Below are 21,444 nucleotides of genomic sequence, written 5' to 3'. Positions count from 1 at the left end.
ATAGGTTTATAATGCAGTGTGGGTCTGGTCTTGACCCACTCTTGCCCTGCCTTGGTTTTGGTCTTGACTTGGTCTCAACCCTCAAAGCCTTGGTCTTGTCTCAGAGTTGTTACACTGTGGTCTTGTTCATGACTTGATCTCAGTTTGACTTGACGACAACACTGGAACACAAGCTGCATACAGTGTTTCAAATGGCCAATTTCAGCAAAACACATAATACAGAATTAAAGGTAGCTAAAGGTAGTACTAGAACATCATAAATTGATTAAGAAAAATCAATCTTTATGTTCCCAGCAGATCACCTGGTTTAGCGTGACCCTGCATGCTAACACCTTAGCAGCTAAATGGATCAGACAGCTGGTATTAGCTGAATTCTTTACTGTTAAAGTTGCCAGTATTTTTCTAAACATGAAATTTATTCAATATAGCTGATGGGGACTCTGTGAACTTTGTCACACCTTGCTCTAAATTGTAGTTGTATAAACATAACAAGTACATGCTGGAAGTTCAAAACTTTTTGCTACATCACATTGAAAATGAATGAGGGAGGGGAGTCTATCCAAAGCTACTTCATTTGTCCTTCAAAGAACGCCCCCAAGGGGGGCTTTGGCCCTGATACAATTACTTACTACAATTACTGACATTCATTTTTTAAGTTAGAAAACCTAAGGCATCCATTGGTACCAAACATGTTGGCATGGCTTGTTGAGAAAATGGCTAAATAAAGCTTGATTTAGGCGAGAGAACAACTTGCATGGCCATTAGGGGTCCCTTGAACTCTCACCCTAAGATTTCTGAATGAAATTGGGGTCTATGGGTACCCAGGAGTCTTGAGAGGACTTGTTCCCTGTAAATGTTTTATTCCTTATAACCAATGTACTCCTTCAGATTAAAGGTATATATTTGTCTTTTTAAGGTAAAGAACAAGCAGTCCATTTGAAGACCCAAAATTGTCAGTGGCCCAATCTGGCCACCATATGGAAATTTTCTAGGGGTGCCACTTTATAACACACAGTTTCAGCTACTATTTATCTATAACGTTGCAACAACTTCTCATTCCATCTTCAACACAGGTCATGCTAACATGTTAGCATTGAGCAGTAAGTAGTGAGAACATACACAGGATGTTTGCATGCAGACAAACACTGATTTGATTTATGTGCATCACCAAGATCACTAAGGATATTTTGGGGGTTCGCTGTGACCTGACTACTTAAACCTAAACCAAAAATCTGAGTTTGCAAGAGATTGTTAATAACTGAGTTGCAGTAGCCCCAAGGCTAATGGGAAATAAACTTTGTTGGTGTTGTTGGCAGTGTGAATTAATTTACAAATCCCCACTATGAAAGCTGTTACTTGTGTATTTAGTTACATTAAAAGCTTTTTTGCTGTTGTAGTTTTACCATTTGTGGCATGGTCTTTATTTTCAAACACAACACTCTGGTTCATCTTCTGACCTTTGTAGTCATACGTGCAAAGAGTGATTCAAAATCTGGTGATCTCAGCGCTGCTAACGGAGTACTCTGTCATGGGTTATAACCAAATTATCATTGGATAATATTTATTTTATGTCTCTCTATTCAACAATAACAAGCAAGATGCCCAAAAAATGGTAAATTCCTTTGAAGGGAAATTAAGATGGAGAAGCCAGAGTAACAGGTTCACCCCTGAGCCACAGCCAGCGCATAAACACAGCAAGACTGAAGCTGGATGTGAATGTTTACAACTGTAAATAATGGAGTGGACTGTAAGTGCAGGGAAGGGGGTCAGAAAGCTGTCACTTAGATGTAGTGTAATTTGTACCTGAACTTGATCTCAGGCTGTCACTTCACTCTACATTAGGGAAAGCTCTAATGGGGTGGAGTGTCAGCCACTGTGACTTTTCTGCAGACGCAGGGCCGCACAGCTCATTCCACAGAGAGCACATTTCCATGGGAGCCAAATTAACAGCGCAACCTGCTGAACCTCTCTGATGGCATGATTGACGTTGACCAAAGAAACAAAACCCGCTGTGTCAGTGAGAAACCAGAAGACCACAGAGTGGAAATACAGTGTTGTCAAATCACCACTGTAGGCCTTTTGAAGAAAGCACAATCTTGATTAGTCTTTTCTCCATCACACTGTATCACCATCACAACACGAAGAAAATGAAAGGAGGAGGAGGAAAGAAAGCACTAGAAACTCTCTGTGGAAGTTCACTTCAGGAGTTATATTTACACTGAGTGCAGCATAGTGGGAGCTCAGTAGACAAATACTCTCACATCTTAATTTTTCAATTAGCATGGCTCTTGTTCTCTAAACATATGCAAACACAGCGGGGCGTCTATTAAAATGCAACTCCAGTGTTGAGCCTAATTAGACTAAATTGGTTGGCTTGTATTCGGAGAAATTTGAATGCGGCTCGCTATCCATGTTTCACCGCGTGTTTCGCCCCAACAAACAAACTGGCGCTGGTTGCCTCATGCATATGTTCAGCACAAGCACAGCCTTGAAGGAGTGAGTGAGATGCCATGTGTGGATGAGTGAGAGTGGATCTAAATGTGTTGTCTTTTCTCTTCAATAATCGGGTTCTGCCAAATATTTTAATATACTCAGTGACTTTTCTATGCCCCACATTATCACATTACTATAACATCACAAAATCTCTTTATAGTGTGTCCTGATTGCTTAATAATGCATTTGTATAGGGAATTGCACTTTTAATGTGAAATTTCTCTTTTATTAAGTGATGCTCTGAATTTGCCTTTGGCTTCATTATCACTTCATAAAGGGAAATAACATACATACAATAAAATTTTGCTGACTTTGTCCCAGTGATGTTTTAATAGGAGCGGATCTCCAGTGTTTTTGCCAACGTCACTGGAACATTGGAGAGGCTTACAGTACAGTAGGCAGCAGGCCAAATGGACCCTGTGCAATGTAAAGGATAATTTGTCCTGGATGCTCTCTGCTTAGCCGAGGTAAACAGCTGCCTCCACAGCCAGGACGAGAGGACTATGTCGCAGCCCGCTGCGTGAGAACCTAATCCAGGGAGCTGAAGAGTGTATGAAGACGCAGAGCTGTGGTAACACTGTGTTTGACATTAACTCACGCTGGCCTCAGCTGTGTGCAGCCACATTTTTTTGGCTTGGGATAATCAGGTTTGTCATAAGAAGTGCATTTTTTATTTGTGATGCAATGGACCAGATGGCAGATGAAATGACTCTGAGAGCCGATGTGAAAGACAAAGGGAGAGTAAACAGTGCTGAGGAGAGCTCTACGTGGGTGAGAGGAGGTAAGTTGATGTGACTTAGGTCTGTGGAAAAAAATCTGCGCATCAGTATACAGTCATTGTGTTTCTTGGAAATCTCTGTTGTGATAACGTACGGTGTCTTCCCTCCCATTCCTGGCACAGAAGCACGTTCATAAGTCTGCTATATAGATACTTGAGAAATTTTTAGAAAAAGTTGCACAGTTTCAGAACAATTTCCCCAGCAAATCACATTTTGCAGCAATGAAACAAATGCATTTTGTCAGGCCCATGCTTACATGCATACCTCAAATTGTGTGGATGTTTTCTGTTCCATGCTTCTGATGTGCTGCAAATTCCAGTTTGCATTTTGATTTAAAACATGAAGTGAAATTATCTTCAGATCCACCGCTCCGAGTAACTGTGGTGTCTAATGAGCAAGCGTGGCTCAGTGAAACACTGGAACGAAACCTGAAAAATGCATGGTATGCCTGCAGGCCTTATTTCTCTATCAGCTAATGGTCATGGGCATGGACCAGCTGCACTTCTTACTTAATTCATTTGATAACCCAGGAGCATCACGCGGCTTCTAAGCTCAAACGTACATGCAGGCGGCACTGATCTGAAGTTGGCTTTCACTTGTTGTACTTCAAATACCAACCTCTGTCACTTCTCATTCAGTCACTGAGAAATGACAGACAAAAACACAGACAATTCTAATGAGAGATCAAAGGAAACCTCAGGCTGATGAAAGGTGCAAACACGGGGACTGTTTGGAACTTTGTTATTTCATATGTATTCAAAAACAGCTAATAAAATCTTAAAAATGGCCAATACAGCCCTGAGCAACGTCCATTTGTATCTCTCTTTCAACAATTTAGGTAAGACAAATACAGTTTATTCGACTTTCAAAAATGTGTCCAGAGTGTGAATAAATCATCAGGCATTAAATGTTAAATAAAACAGAGAAAGGAATGGTGAATAATTCATCCCGAATAGGTGGTGAAAAAGTAAACAGTCTGCACCCAGCGCAATAATTCATTAATATCTATTTAAATCAGATGTTAACAAACAGATCTACTCCTGCATGCTGGAAATTTCTCAGACTAAGTCCACATTATGTTCTCGGAGTTTCTGGAAATTTCTTCAGGACATGTAGACTCTGTGGCTACAGGCTGTACATTTTGTAGGGTGAACAGTATAGGTTTACATACATGTACTAATTCTCAAATAATTCTCATCAGCTGTTTCAGGAAGTATGGGAGTGACACTTCTGAAGTGCTAGACCAAATATTTTGGTCATGACACATCATGAAGCTTTACAAGCTCCACTGATCTTTGCCTCTGTGTGGCCATCATTATTGACAGCCTCTACAATAAACCACCATGAATAAAGATCAGGGGACAATTGACTGCTGTCAGATTTATATCATCATATCAATAAATTATGTCCAAACAACAATTCTTCCTTTTTCATTCTCCAAAACTGCTTATCCTGTTAGGGGTCGCAGAGGGGTTGGAGCCTATCCCAGCTGGCATTGGGCAAGAGGCAGGGTACACCCTGGACAGGCTGCCAGACTATCACAGGGCTGACACATGGAGACAGACAACCATTCATGCTAAATTTACACCTACGGCATATTTAGAGTCACCATCTGACCTAACCTGCATGTCTTTGGACTGTGGGAGGAAGCCGGAGTAGCTACCCGGAGTAAATCCAGCCTGACACAGGGAGAACATGCAGACTCCACATAGAAGGGCTCCCCCCAGGGTGGAGCCCTCTTGCTGTCAGGCAACAATGCTAACCACTGCTAACCTTGCCGTCCAGATCAAGAGTTGTCAAATTTGTGTCTATCATAATGTCCAAACGACAATGCTTACTTACTGATTCTCTAGCTATCAGGCCTTCATTCAAGCTTTCAGTTTGCAGGGTACATAGATGGTTTGCCAAAATACTGACCAAACATATTAGTCTTGTGATAATCATCACACATTTGATGTCAAGGTTCTTACATGTCCATAGATAGATTAGACTAGAGAATAACTGATAGTTTGGGAAATGCACATATTCACTTTCGTGCTGAGAAGATACTAAATATGTAGCTAGAGCCAGGAGACGGATAGCTTAGTTATGTGTTAGCTTAACTAATAGCGGATAGCTTAGTTATGTGTTAAGACTGCAGCTAGCCTGGCTCTGTCCAGTGGGAAAAAATCTGCCTACCAGCACTGCTAAAGGTGTAAAAATGACAATTTGTGGTGTGACAGGGAGTTATGTGGTGGAACTATCTCCTAGCTGGGCTAGCAACTTCACAGTGATGTCAAGACTTAGAGTGCTTTTTACACCCACCTTGTTTGGTTTGGACTTGTGGACTTTTTAGTTTGATTAAAACCTAAGTAAAAATGCAACAATGGTCTGTATCAAACAGCCAGATCTTGGTCTGACGTAATGAGGTAGTCTCAGTCCAGATCAGACTGAACCATTGTTTGGTACATTTGGATCAATTTAAGGCAGTTTTGGCATGCTATTGTGTAGTAATCTGAGTAGTGCAGCACCGCAGAGCGCAGTGTGTGTGTGTGTGTGTGTGTGTGTGTGGTTTAGCAACAGAGAAAGTGCCAGTAGCTGCCCTCAGAGCAGACATGTGTTGGCGATTGGAGCAGAGGAGAAATTAGGAGTTAAGTTGTCAAGTGATAGTAAATTTACAGTGTGGTTTTCAGTTTGTTCATGAAAAAAGCAACATAACAAAATGAGCCAGGGCAGAACATGGAGAAAAGAAGGGAAGACCTTATCACTTCCTGCGACCCTGCATACTCATATGAGGACATTACATTTTGGGATTGCTGCACCATATACTTCATTCTGCCTCACTTCGACCTGTTGTCCTCGTTTGTGGACACTTTTATGTGCCATCTAGTGGTAGCAAGAGTATAATAAACTAATCCATACAAAAACAACATGGCAACTATCTTTGCAAAATCAGTCTACAGGTGATCTCGACACAAAAGTGGGCCTGATCAAATGTTATGGTGGAAACTTGTTTATTTATCATTTGACCAATTTTAGCAATAGTAAAACGCTAAGACCCTTTTATCTAGAAAGTGCTCATTTGAGGATATTGGGACTTTATTATTGTCATGTTTGAGGACATTGGGACTCTATTGTATTATTGCAGCATTTCTCACAGGCTAATTAGGTGTGACAGACTGTTCTGACAGACAAAAAGGACATTTCTAGCTTGGAGTATGGAGCAGGGAAAATTCATGTAGAGTTAGTAAGAACAGATCAAAAGCCTTGTAGATATGGTGCATTACTTGCAGTTTTGTTTTTGCACAGCCATGTTCAGGCATTAAAATGAACACTTTTGACAGTTACGGGTCCATGTCATTGGTCTGATATCCCATTAGTCCGACGGTCCGCGGTGCTGAACGGCTCCCGGCGGGCGTATTTCTGCCTTGATGGTGCGCCACGACCGGCTCTGGGTCAGCTGGGAAAGGCTTGAGGCGGAGCAGGCTCACAGCTTATGTGTTTGTCACTTTCTTTTTCATTTTAACCCACACCATGATCTTTTCCTGACCCTAACCAAGTGGTTTTTGTGCCTAAACCTAACCAGACCTTAACCACAGGGCATCATGATGATTTCTTAATGGACTTTGGAACAATGGGTTTAATATGGTCGGAACAATGGGATGTTGGACCATTGGGCTGTCGGACCAATGGGCAGTTCCCACAGTTTCAACATTGAACAAATCTTGCATTTTTTTTGTAATTTTGTTTTTGCACAACAATTTTTAGGCATTGCAATAAACAGTTTTATACTTTAATACACACTTGTGACTATTAAAAATAAACCCAATGTCCAAGTATGAGGACTTTTTTTTTCTCCAAAAAATTACTTTCTGTTCAAAGACAATTCTTTTTCAATTAAATTTTTTATACTTATCAGGTTCTATTAATCCCAAATAGCTAAGAGAAGTTAAAAATAATAGGAGGATGGAGTCAGTTGGAAAAACACACAAAAACTTGGACACTTTTCAGTTATTTTCTGAGATGGTGTGTTATACCGTGTGTGATATTGTATCATATTGTGTTGTGTCATATTGTATTAAAGCAGCACTTGTTGCATCAGTCTTTAAGCATCTGTGCTCTTGCTGACATTGTGGTCTTTGAATACTCAATCAAATTGCGCTTGTCAAAATATCAAATGGTACCTGTACCTATTTATTTAACATTTCGTCTCTTGGACAGAAAGGATGCAAAGTGAGGCTCAAGGCAGCGACTGGAGACTTGGTGCCTCTGCAGACACTGAGCCTGGGGACACCGGTAGAGACACAGACACTCAGCGGCCTAGAGAGTGTGACAGCTCCTCTTCCCCTCTGTTCTCTTTGAAAATGTACCTGAGGAGGTCTTCCTCCACAGCATCCTCCAGCACAGACTCTCTGTCTTCTTCTCAGCAAAGCAACTTGGGAGGTTAGTGACACCAGCACTTCATCACACCCGTCTGATGCCCTCTAGCTGCACACGCACAGCTGTTGAAATTATTGAAGGGAAAAAAATCTTGTATTGAGTCTTAGTCAAACTGTTATGAAATGAACTTTTTCATCTAAACATAGCTTTTCTACTGATGAAATAAACGATGATTAATATGCAGAATAATAATGCCACAGACCACAGACAGAATAAAAAATTTGACAAATTGCAAGCTTTATGCCTCACCATGCTGTGAGAATGCTTAAATACAGTTCATATAATCAATTATGAAAATGTGTGAATAATTTAGAAACTGAAACTACAGCAAAAAAGAGAAAGACTAATGCAAAGCACGGCCACCAAAGTAGACTCACTGCTATAGATGCAGCAGCATAAATGATTACACCACAGACTGTTTATATTCTCATGCACTTCTATCAGATTAAATATTAAATTAACTGGTAAGTATTTTTTAATTAAAGAGATAGTTTAACATTTTAGGCTTTCTTTCTAAAAGATGAGAAAATTGATGTCAGTCTCATGTCTGTGTGTACATATGGAGTTTGAGTTTCAATCTGGTTAGCCTAGCTTAGCATCAAGACTGGAAGCATGGGGAAACAGCCTGGCCCTGTTCAAAGCATAGTAAGCATCTGTTCTGGAGCCTCAAGTTTGGCATTTTGTCTGTCGCCATCTTGGATTTTTGGAGCCAGAAGTGAATACCTGGACGAGATGGTGGAGATAAACATACCACTAGCTGCTAGCTTGGTTAGCATTGTGGCTTTATACCTATTGTTTGTTACTAATGCTAATTTTTACGGGAGTGTATCTATGTTCCCCAGGTTCTATGTTCCCCATTTAACCCTGCATAAAAGGTTCTATGTTTCCCTCTTACACAAAAAAGGTTCTATGTTCCCCGCTTATCCAGAAAAGGCAGGAAACATAGCAGTTGCATTAATATGTTGTTTTAACATCTCTAAACACACACAACGGAACATAATGGGGAGAAATTACAATCAGAAACTTACCCTTTGGGCGATCTATGGTGGGCAATCTGGACAATTATATCCTTTACAGAAGGATTTTTAATCCAGCCGTTAAATGCAGTGTTTCAGTCAGTGCAGATTTCTTCGAGCAGCCAAAGACCATCTGGTAAGGAAAGAATAATTATCACGGGCGAAATAAAGATAAATAAGCTGTTAAGTGCAGCGTTTTTTCGGGAACTCTGTTCAGTAAATACACCATGATTATTTATTAGTTTTGTGATAAAAATAAATGCGTCTATGTTGTTGATCACGGATGTTGATATCAACTGTTCAGTTCGGTCCTTCGACCAATCAGATACTCAGATTTCTTCCTCTGTTGTTTTTATGAGGGTAGCATCATCCAGAACCAATACTTTTCCTCCCGTCTCCAGTCATTACCTTTGCCATCGTCTTTCAGCTGATTAAAAAAGACTGACCTCTACCCTCTTTGAATGGTGTAATGTGTTGTACAGTCCATCAAGCCACACAAGGGTGTAGTTTGAGAAGTTTGACTTGTTTCATGGCCACGATGTTGAACTTCCGGTTGTGCGAGTAGCATCACTTCCTGTTTTTGTCCCGTCTCATATTAACGGCCATGCCTGTAAGTTCTGCTTTAAATAAACTAAACTATGTAAACTATGTGTTTCATACATGTTTCCCTGTACCCATAAGCAAACGGGGAAATGCATTAACTGTACATAATTATTTATCTTTATTTCGGCCATGATCAAAATTCTTTTGTTTACGAACACTGGTAGATAACTATCTTGCCACAGGTGGTCTTTGGCTGCTCCTGAAACTACTGTCATAAAAACAAGAGAGGAAGAAATCTGAGTATCTGATTGGTCGAAGGACCGAACTAAACAGTTGATGTCAACATCCGTGATCAACAACATAGACGCATTTATTTTTATCACAAAACTAATAAATAATCATGGTGTATTTACTGAACAGAGTTCCCGAAAAACGCTGCACAGTTGGTCTTTGGCTGCTTGAAGAAATCTGCACTGACTGAAACACTGCATTTAACAGCTGGATTAAAAAACCTTCTGTAAAGGACATAATTGCCCAGATTGCCCTCCACAGATCGCCCAAAGGGTAACGTTAACTTTCTGATTGTAATTTCTCCCCATTATGTTCCATTGTGTGTGTTTAGAGATGTTAAAACAACATATTAATGCAACTGCTATGTTTTCTGCCTTTTTTGGATAAGCGGGGAACATAGAACCTTTTTTTAGTAAGAGGGAAACATAGAACCTTTTTTGCAGGGTTAAATGGGGAACATAGAACCTGGGGAACATAGAACCCGGGGAACATAGGGATGACCCCATTTTCACTAGCAAAAACCCATTGTACCTAGCCTACCAGAAAAAAAAATCAATTTCTCACTCTTTAGAGGGAGTTTTTTAGGCAACCAAAACATTATAGTTAACTTTTGTGAACTGAAAACACACTGAAACAGTCATGGCTATATGCCCATACTTTGTTAATCTTGTTTAATACCATTGTCACGTTAGCTAACTTACACTGTCACCATGGTAGTGACATGTCAGCATATGGCACCCACCTGTCACTCAAAGCGGCCACAGCCACACCCTTAATTATTAATAACTTTAAGCCTTAATAACATTTAATTGAGTGAGTTGTAGAGTGGTCTAGGAATTAGTCCTTAAACCCAGACAAAAGTTTAGCATTTTAGCACTCCCAGTTCCCTTGTCTCAGAGTCAGCGGGTCTTTAAATGGGTTTTTGGTTAGATGCCTAAAATAAGGTTTGTGATTAACACAAGCTTAAGAGACTTTAACATTTTGTTCTATGTCATAAAATACATCAGTAAAAATCCCACTTGGAAATTTAGAAGCTTTACGTGTCTTAAAATAGACAGATGCTAACAAGTGGCTAAATGATACTACAGAGCTCCATCACGCCAAACATACCTTTACAGCCTCGGTGTGGTGGCGATATTGAAGTCATGCAATAGTGGTGTAATCATTTATAGCCTGCTGTTAGCTTTTTACTTCTGGCAATTGCATTTACACTTTATAAACAATAAAAGTGGTGTCTTTTTGTGAAGATTATCTTGCTGAACAAAACATGTGAGTATCATAAACTTTCACTTACCACAGAGCTTATTTTCTGCAATAATCCAAAATCTGTGTTGTGCTACAAATATTAAATAAAATATAAATTCATCCTGTCTACAGTTGTCATTAACAGGGAAATTAGCTATAGGTGGCGCTACAGCAACATTGTGAATATAAATTGCTTTACTTTAGTGGCCATAAGTCTAAATAACTTGAAATGTGGCATAATCAATCTTAACACAAAGCCCTTAAAATACCATAAAGGATATTTTCACTAGCATTATTGTCTATTGCCAGCAATATTCTGATCTTGATCATACAGATAAAAAAATGTAGTGGATTTTGCAGCCTTGTAGGAGGTGTGTCTCCACTAAATTCTTTCCAACACAAGCCATAAGGACTTTCTTACAACATGTCTTTGGTGAGTAACTGTTCATGGTCAGTGTCATTTGATGATCTCATACTTCATAGCACCCATGGGGGCACCATTTGGCAAAGGCTGCTGGGAAGACACATAGCACATTGTTTCACTGCAGCCACAAGGCAACTTAGAAATGCTTCTGGCAAAGTATACAGGGGAGACTTCTGGTAATTGATTATGTCTCCAAACAGCCTTCTTGCTTGTCTCTCCGTGAGGGATCAAGGCATGATTTCCTAAATTATGCATGTGTAAAGGAAGGAAAGGAGGCTTTTAAAACGTTAGAGTTATAAGCGAAGGGCAGCTCTTACAGCAATACAAATGATTTATTTCCCAAGATATGGTTTAAACACAATTCATCACACATCATCTCAAAGAGGTCATTGCAAATGTGTGAAGAGGGGAAACCTGTTTTTGACCCACAAGAGCTAAAAAATGAATGTGTTGTCCTTGCTGACTTTATGTGTCTCCCTCAGTTGACTGTGCAGGAATTGTCCTGAACTGTCTCTTCTGCCGGTTCTATGATATGATCCTCATGCTACCTGACTCCTGTGAGAGAGTTGTCAATCGCTGCTGCCCCACCTACAAACAAGTCATCACCGCTATGGAGTCTGCGCCCAGCAGTAATGATGAGTCCCGCAAGGACTGGGACTGTGGTCTGTTCAATTCCTGTCATGATGCGAGTGACTGCCTGGAGTTGGCTATGGAGATTTCTGAGTTATGCTATCACTAGTGGGAAACTCATACTAATCCCCAATCTTGATAAGAGACTGGTTGGAAAATCAAAGATCAGACTGTGCCATGTGAAGTGGAGGATTTGTAAGGGCTAAAGCACAAATATATATACCAAGAAAACCATATCAAAGCTGTAATATGCAACATTTGTGATATTAAAATGACAATAGATATACACATTATCCATTTGTGTATGCATGCGACCTTAATATGTCTCCTGTATGTATGAAATAGGCCCTGAATCAGTATTCAGCCAAAACATTTCATATTGCCACTTTGAGGATGGATAGTTGATAACTGATTAATGCATACAGTGGCGCCTGGGAACTGTGACAGGGAGGTTGTGGGTGGGTGTGGGGGCAGGGTTTCGAAGGTGCTAATGATTTTTTATGCAACAAACAATAACAAATAATACAACCACAGAAAAACAAGCCTCTTTTTTCTTTTTCTGTTTCTATTTTTTCTCATTTAGGAGAGAGCATGTGTAGCTGTGCACAGCATCTTTTTTCAGGGTACTTTTTTGTGTGGCTGCTCCGAGACTTTTAGTTGATAAAGAAAGAGAGTGGTGTCGTCACTGCTGGAGCAGATCAGCCAGACACTGAATGTTGCTACCTAGCTAATGTTAATGTCAGGATATTGTTGTCATTGAGGCTGTCATTGGGCGGGAGGTAGGGTACACCCTGGACAGGTCGCCAAACTATCACAGGGCTGACACATGGAGATAGACAACCATTCATCTTCATCTTCTAACCGCTTCATCCTCTTGAGGGTCGCGGGGGGGCTGGAGCCTATCCCAGCTGACATCGGGCGAGAGGCAGGGTACACCCTGGACAGGTCGCCAGACTATCGCAGGGCTGACACATGGAGATAGACAACCATTTACATCCAATTTAGAGTCACCAATTGATCTAGCCTGCATCTCTTTGGACAGTGGGAAGGAGCTGGAGTAACCAGAGAAAACTCACACTGACACAGGGAGAACGTGCAAATTTCACACAGAGGGGCTCCCCCACCATGGGGTTCAAACCGGGACGCTCTTGTATGAGGCAACAATGCTAACCACTGCATCTCCCAGCACCCTGCCACTTTTATGCCAAAGAAAAACTTTGTTAATACAAAACATTCTGTGAATTTAGAAATGAGACTGAATAAATTATATGCATACAAAAGGTTTACAGCAACAAGCAAGAACAAACAATCATAATCAAAACATAGTCACCACAGGAAGTAGGTTATCTGAGGTTATCAGTTGAATGTGGTAATACAGAGCCATCTTACAATACTGTGAAATAAGAATTCACAGCTCCTACTAGAAAGCAGCTGCCTGTCAGCTGTAGCTAACCCGAGGCACAAAGCACATAAAAGATGTAACTTAGAATAATTTCAGCTTGCAATGCCAACTAACAATATCAATGCAGCTTATTCAGACAGTGACAACCTGTTGTTTCAGAAGCATGGACAGCACTGTTGCGTGAAGGGGGTACATGCATGTACATGACATTCTGCAACAGTTGTTTCTATGCACCTCCTCTGCTGATTTTAACAGAGAATTGTTGTTCAAAAATATTAGCCCTCAGCTAGTGATATTCTTTGATTTTGAAACAGCAGCCTTTAAAAGGCTCAACATTAAGACTTACCCAGAGCAAGTAAACTCTGTGCACGGGGAAGTAGAATGTCTCATGTGGTTGTCCGTTAACAAATGGAATTTCTAATGTCACAGTACCTGAAAATTCTGTACGTATTGTTCCGCTGAAGGTGAGCTTTTTCAGATGAGCTGAGTGTTCGAGTCTGCCTCACTACTATGCTTTGAATCGGACTGATGAGAATATCTGACATACTGAATACTTTAGAGGTTAACTCTGGAATGGACAGTGACTCAACATAATATTGCTAGCTTTAAAGGAGCAGTGTGTAGGATTTAGTGGCCTCTAGTGGTAAGACTTAAAGATTGCAACCAGCTGAAACTTCTCCCATGTGCCATCTGGTTAGAATTCCTTAAGTGTTTATTGTTCAGGAGGTTTTTACTTGGGGCCAGAATATTTACAGAGGTCTCTTCCTCTTTAAAAGGAGATTAAAATCAGTTAAAACACAGAATAAAGCAGTTTCACATTAAAAATCAGTGTTTCTCTAATGCTGTTCAGTTAGTGCTAGCCCAGCACCTGCTAATGTATTCTTTCCTTTTTTCTCTTTTAACTTAAGATCCAGATGTTCAGGAGGTTTTTACCAGGAGCTGAATTATCCACAGAGGTCTCTTCCTCTTTAAAACAAAGGGGTCTGGTGATTTAAACTGGTAATAACACTGAATGAAGTCTTTTCACATTAAAAAACAAACAAAAAAAACTCTTGTTGGGGGGGGGAGGGGGGGGGGGGGGCTACTAACAACAGTGGCCAATGCAAAAACGCAAATGGCCGTGTCTGGAGCCAGTGTTTGGTTTGTCCATTCTGGGCTGCTGTAGAAACATGGTCGTACAAAATGGTGATCTAAATAGTCCCATCTCATTGTGATCAAAATGGTGAGGTAAGGAAAAAATGACGATTCTTATTTTCAGGTTATTATTCACTAAAGAAATCATTATCATAATCATAGGGGTCTCAGCCTTTTTATAGAGTGAGCTTTAGAATCCACTAGCCCCTCCTCCATATCACAGTTGCATACACATCTACAATTGTCCTTATAAATAAATATTTCTTTCTTTATCTCTGACCTCGCTCCACTTGTTTGGTAAAAAAAAAAACTCACATCATGGCTGTAAGATCACCATCTACTGTAGATACAGAATGAATGAATACCTTAACAGTCTGACTAATACAGAGTCTTGAATTCCAGTTGTACTGTACCAAATCATTATGCAGCAAGGGAGTGCTGTCCTCACAAACAATACACTGGCCTTGAGGCCTGCGCATTCCATCGCTGCTCTGTTGATACACACACTGACACACCAACAAGCACTTCAGCTTCAACATGATAGTCTTTCTGAAGTACGGAAAAAAAATCTTGAAGCCTGTCCCCTGTTGAGCGTGCCTATTTCAGTTCAAGTGCCACTGGAAACACAGGAGCTGTTGGAAATGGCATTTGTAGGACACTCGTCCTTGTCGCTCCCCTCGACCTCTGTTCTCAAAGACAGTTCTCTCAAGTGGTAGATCACTGTTTGGATCACTTCAGTCTGAAATATGTCCTTGTCACATAATGGGAAATGGATGCAGGAGCACGGCTGCTATGTCAGTGTGAGAACAGTATACAGGACAACATTGTACTTAAGGATCATCTGTTTCCCAGAGAGGTCAGTGCGAGAGCCGAGGCGGACAACACAGTGTTACTGGATTATCTTCAATTACCAAACATTTGTTTTCTGCCATTACATGTAAAGACCAAGAGTAACCTCACTCTACAAACAAGGAGACTATTACAGTGCAGTTGTCAGAAGCACTGCCGTCTGCTGTGGTCACAGTTATACACTGTGATGGTACTATATAAGTGCAGTCCTGAAACATAGTGTATAAAAGTAGATGGTATGATCTGAACTGTATAGGGAATTCACAAAAAATCACTATTATGTTAAAAGCAAATATACCATGATCTATCATTTTACATTTTTTAGCTCTATCGCCTATAAATATTTTGTTCTTGGGTTCCCTCTGAATTACTCAGTGCATCCTCATACAAATGTTTGTATGATATCTTTAAAAACAAATGCATTCAACAGTTTATATTTAACAAATTAGCGCCCTACAAATGGTGCTGTCATGTTACATACTTAACGTAAATTCATGTAGGTTAGGTTTAAGAAAAGAGACATGGTTGAGCACCTTTTATGTATGTACTTAACCTCAGATTACATAGGTTAGGTTTAGAAAAGTAAAGGTTAGGTTAGGTACATAGGTTACGTTTAGGAACAGAAATATGGTGATGTACTATGAAATTACTCAAAGTTCCCTTGGTTTCACATTGGACACAAACACAGGTCTCTAAGAGGAAAGTCCTATGTTTGTTTTACCCATCCACCACTAGCACCTATCTCCCTATGCAAACTTACGCGCTTTATACTCATCCCGCTCTTATTCTCAACTTGTCAAATAACGGCCACATTGTCAGTGATCTCGACGTTAGATACTTATGCAAAAAGGCACCTCTCGCAGCAGTATGATATGCTCCAGGTGGCAGCGGTTGTTGACACAGTGGGCAACAGGTTGTAACACTGCTGACAACTACCATAGTATGGGCAGAAGGCGTTTCATCAGGAGTCAGCTGTATGTTTCCTGTGTGAAACCAAAAGTCACTGGAGTTATTTTATGAAGGAAGTAGTGTGCTAGTATGCGTAGCATGCTACAGTAGTGTCATATGTTACATGATGTTATATGATGTTAGTAACAACCATACAATTTTTGTTTTTTCTAAAACCAACCACAGGCTTTTGATAACCAGATGAGAGTGTATTTTGAAAAGACACATGTAATGCATGTAATGAGTTGACACACTGTCCCAAAACATCCAAAACAACACATTTTTACCTTGGGTCCACTGACAAAGTGGCAGTATTTTAAGTTGGGATGAGTTGTTATACTACTTCCCTCTCCACTCTTGGTAGCGCAGGGGTCATGTGACCGCAGCCTTCTGAGTCATGAATTCTGGTGCACTGCTTTTCGTTGGTATACGTAGAAATAGTGCATGAAAACAGCCTTTAATTTCCTCCCTGTACAAACTATACAGTATTCCACACTGAAAAACACTGTGGCCACATATCAGCTCTGTTAACAATTTATGCATTTTGTAAAGAAAATTTGTATTGAACTGTTTAAGACTAACACACAACAAAAATGGTTGGTTTGTGGTGAATCATTGCTGGGTTTCCAACAGCTTTTTAGCCATCAAACATGATTGTTTTTTAGCGACTTGTCACTGTATTTCCACCAGGGATAGTGCCACAAAAAGCAATTGGTTTTTACCAAGACATCGCTGCTTTTCTTGGCAGGGTTGTGCCACCAGGTATTTTAAGCTAAAAAAAAAATCTTTTCCTATTCATAACTAAATGGTTTTTGTACCTAAACCTAACCACGTTAACCGCTAAAAGTATCCGCTATATAATAACATCCATTGGATTGCATGTAAAATCAGAAACAATCACCACATTTTTGTGTTGTCGGGTTTCAAAAGAAGCAAAATACTCTTTTATTTTACTTACTGTAATTGCATCAGCCACCCAAAATTCGTGAGCATCCAAAAGCTATTATTTACAGCAGGGCTGACATTCACTGTCAGTGCACAAGGACACATAACCTGTCATGGAAACAGGAAACCTAGAATCATCAGGTATTCCAATAATACAGTATTTCTTTCTCTCTATATTACACAAGTTTACATTTTAGGAAGTCTCTATTCACAATGTCTGTTAGTAACTGTTGATGATGTTCGATCAGTGATAGCATTTGAAATGAAGAAAATTGATTTCCTTTTTGATGAAAGGTTCAGTTTCCATCTCTAAAAGCCTGAGGTAATGTGTGGCAACACACAGACGACTGATATATATTATCACCAATGCTACATTGCTTTCCTTCATAATTTTGTCCATAATCTGTATGTCTACATGGTAACCATGAATATAACATCCTGTTAACATGAAATATCGGCCAATATTATTATACTGGCTTATGAAGTGAGCCATAAGACAAGTCAGATTTAAGAAATATTTTGCAGCATTTACTAATAGAGGATGAAAGTAGTTTGACAGGTGATATTAAAACCAGGCCGGGGCAGCTGCAGAGACAGAATAATCCAAATTCTCCATATTTTGATAATACTAATACTTTGATCAGTTGTGTTGAAAGTTGCAGTTTAGTCACACAACACAAACAATGATTAGTCTGCATTCATCAGGAAATCATCAGCAACTCTGAGGTCAGCTCTGTTTCAGTTTTTCTATTTTATGAAAACCAGACTGAAACATTTTGTTCTTACAAAGGGTTCAAAAATGACATACAAATATAAACCCACACACACACACACACACACACACACACTACTATTTATTTGTCCCTACTGAAGATCTAAAGATGTTCACTTTATGTACTATTGTACATAATGTATATATGTAAAACTGTTGTGTCTGCACATGTATTTTTATATGGAATCAGTCCCCTTACAGTATGAATTAGGCTCTCATCTGTGACCGTGTTAGACCCCCTGAAAGCTGCACAGGAGCTCTGACAACACTGCACAGACTACAAAAAATAAATGTAGATACTGCACATGCTGTGCAAAATTGTATGTTGTGGGTTACATCTACAGGGAACACTGCTTGTGACCAATTTTCTCATTACCTGGTGCAGCACAATTACAAAGCTGAGTGCTCTAGCTGATACTGCTCCATAAAACCTATTGGAGGTCCTTTGTGGTTTTTCGAACATAAAGTGCGTCTGCATAAACAGATGCCAGTTTTAAAGCGAAAACATCTGCACATCTTAAACGGGCTGGATCTCTTTCAAATTACCTGATGGCTTTGGGAGTAGCATGGGCTTCAGCTTTTTTAATAACATCCAAATGGCCTGTCCTTTACTGGCCAGGCTCAAATGCGGCCCCATCCTGGCCGAGCGGATGTGGACAAGGTCAGGTGGTTTTCACTGCTGCACAACACATGCATGCATCTTAATGGCTGCTCAGAGGATAGTGTTAACCCATTAGCTTGCATAGTACGTCTCTAGTATGCAGCTTAATTCAAAACACTTGTGTAGAGGGTCAAAAAGAAACTGTAATACTGGAATGATTAAATGTGAAATGTGTTGTTGCTAGCAAAACACTTCAAAACGCTGTACGCCGCTCCGCTGTTGTGTTTAGCGACACAAGACTCGCATTAACAAAGTGATCTAATCGCGTGCCGCTCCGCCATGTTTACATGCATCTCTGCTCACTAATCGGATATGAGGTTTCTTCAGAGTTCAGACCCTGATCGCTTCATTAGTGTGAAGCTGCTCTTCCTCCAGAGCACACAGCACTAATACCGTCTCCCTTCAGACACAGTGCTGCAGCCCAGAGTGGCCTCCCGAGGAAGCAGCACCATTAAATATTAATGCCATGTGTTTAGAGGATTTTTATTTCAAACAGCGGGTTTGTCAGCATCTTATGTAGTGTTCCTCAAGATTAAGTCCATGTGGAAAATGGGGTCCCGAAGCTTTGTGTAGCGTCGTGCCTTCAGAATAATTTAGGCCTGTTTTTCTAATGGCCTTTCTGTGTTAATATTGCCAACATTTTCACTGTGATTTTCTTAAGTAAATGGAGCATTTTTAAGTGGCTGAGAGTACTGCTTTCTGTACCTTGCGGCATGCAATGTAGCTGTCACAAGGTGAAGAATGTTCGGGTGCATTCAACTTGACGTCACTTCAGATATTTGATGCATGTGTTTCTAATAAGCCCATTTTGCAGTTACACCCATGATGCAGAGCAAAATAACATTTAGCTTCACCAAATTATGACATTAGAAGACAGTAAACATCACAGAGCACAGTTCCTCAACATAATCAAGTCCTTACTTTGGTTGCTGGAATACCACACTACATCTGTAAAAGCAGCAGGACACGACTACATTTATTAAAAATCTATCAAGAAATTTGTCATCTGTCCTCATTTTTTTGTCATTTGTTCTATTGTCCTAGTTTACATGCCAATTTCACAATTACCCCCTCAAATGAACCTGACCTCACTCTCATATAGGGAAGTGGTGTGTGTGAGCATCATCCTCAATTAGGTCAGGGGCGTTAATAGTACAGTGGAAAACGAACACTCCCCACAACATCCTCCAGGAATTGCGCCTGACACTACTGACTCTCTTGAATCTATATTTGGGCCACGCGCGTGGATGTGTGTCACCCAAGACTACCCGCCTAATCTCCGCCAGAGAAAGTAAAGTGAGTTGTGTGCCCATGGGCGGAGATCGTCAAGGCACAAAGGGAGCTCCCAGCAGGCACCGCAAAAACCAGGCCCTGGGCAGGTTTTTATGATACCTTTCAATCAGAGGATGATTCCCAGCTGAAATGACAGGTGATTTGACTCAGCCTCCAATTAATGACCTCATTTTAACAATTAAGAGCAGAGGAGGAAGGGGAAAGCCCCACGAAAAAGATAGCGAACAGGGCCGGGGGCGAGTTTTGATAGTACAAGGCGATCTCGCTGCGTCGAACGTGACTGGAGCCCGTTGTCCCGGCTCAGGTGAACTCTCTCTCCCTCCTTTAACCAGGTAGCATCCTGCAGGGAGAGCACACATTGGTGAGGAGCTGGCATGGAGATGGGAGGGTGGAAGGAAGAGGGGGAAGGTGTGGCTTGGCTAGGGCGAAAGGGTGACAAGAGGGTGGCAAGGGGATGATGGAGTGCATCAAGCTGTGTGTGCCCCCCTCCCTCCTTTCCACCCTCTCTTGCCCCCACCCCCCACAGCATAGAGGAAATTAAAGAGCTGTGTAGCAGGAGGAGAAGAGGGGAGGAGGATGGTGATTTAGAGCGTGGCGCAGGGGGATGGGGACCCGGCGCATTGGAGTTAATTACTGAATAATGAGGAACAATTTATTGTGTTCTTGTTAGAGACATCAAAATGCTGCTGGATACTGCCTATAGAGAAGAGCATGTCTCTCTCACTCCTTGTGCAACGGTTCAAATGTGGTGTTTAACTCGGAGCCATTAAAGGGCCCCCGCCTTGCTATTCCTTACCTTATGAAGTGGGGGTGCTGCAGGTCTTCTGGGCTGATGAGTGGACTTATCACACTGCCCTTACATACTTCCACTTTCCTCCAGGCCGTCGGGGTTCACACTACAACTTAATAAGAGCTACACTGACTCAGGATCAGTCTGTTTTTAAGGCTTGTGCTTATAATGTGTAGGCTACACTATAACAGCCTGTTCTCACTTCCAACTCGTCAAATACTGCCGACAACAACAAAACAAAACAAAACACTGGACTGTCACCCGGGAGCCCACTGTTCACTTCCTGTGCGAAACCAAAAGTCAGTGGAGTTACTTTAAAAACAACGTAGTATGCTTGCATGTGTAGCATGCTACAATAGTAACGTATGTCACATGACACGTCACCAGATGTAACATTACATTAGTAAGAACAACACCTATATAACGCCAAATATTGATGTCTTTTTCAAAACCTAAACTTATGGAAATAAACATAAAAATGCATTAAAAAAAGTGTTGTACCTTCGCAGTAAGTTAATTTGGAAAAAGACTGTAAGCACATAACAAGGAGAAACTGTACATTTCCTGTGAAACCTGAAATTAATTTTGTAAAGACACAATACATGTAAGAATTATAATTTGAGACACCATCTGTGAATGTCCAAAACTGACGCAGGAGGCTACCAAGCATGTTTAGGTTCACTGACAAAGCGGCTCTGTTTGATGAGTTGGGATGAGAACGCATTGACTGCTTCTAATTTATAGCTGGTAAAAACAAATTTTTGCCTGAAATGACAACTGTCGCAGGCATTTGATCAACTAGCAAGCTAC

At 40.7% G+C, this 21,444-nt stretch overlaps 1 protein-coding gene across 1 annotated transcript; it reads left to right on the top strand.

Moving 5' to 3' along the window:
• Positions 1-3,177: 3,177 nt before the first annotated feature.
• On the top strand, positions 3,178-11,949 carry mdfic2 (MyoD family inhibitor domain containing 2). Its single transcript, XM_033627477.1, has 3 exons — positions 3,178-3,274; positions 7,473-7,682; positions 11,693-11,949. The coding sequence occupies exons 1-3, from the start codon at positions 3,178-3,180 to the stop codon at positions 11,947-11,949; spliced, it is 564 nt and encodes a 187-aa protein (XP_033483368.1).
• The last annotated feature ends 9,495 nt before the right edge of the window (positions 11,950-21,444 follow it).

The sequence above is a fragment of the Epinephelus lanceolatus genome, chromosome 1, assembly GCF_041903045.1.
Source record: "Epinephelus lanceolatus isolate andai-2023 chromosome 1, ASM4190304v1, whole genome shotgun sequence".
Classification (NCBI taxonomy): Eukaryota; Metazoa; Chordata; class Actinopteri; order Perciformes; family Serranidae; genus Epinephelus; species Epinephelus lanceolatus.
Note: the sequence above shows the minus strand (reverse complement) of the source record. Positions and strands in the feature narration are given on the sequence as shown.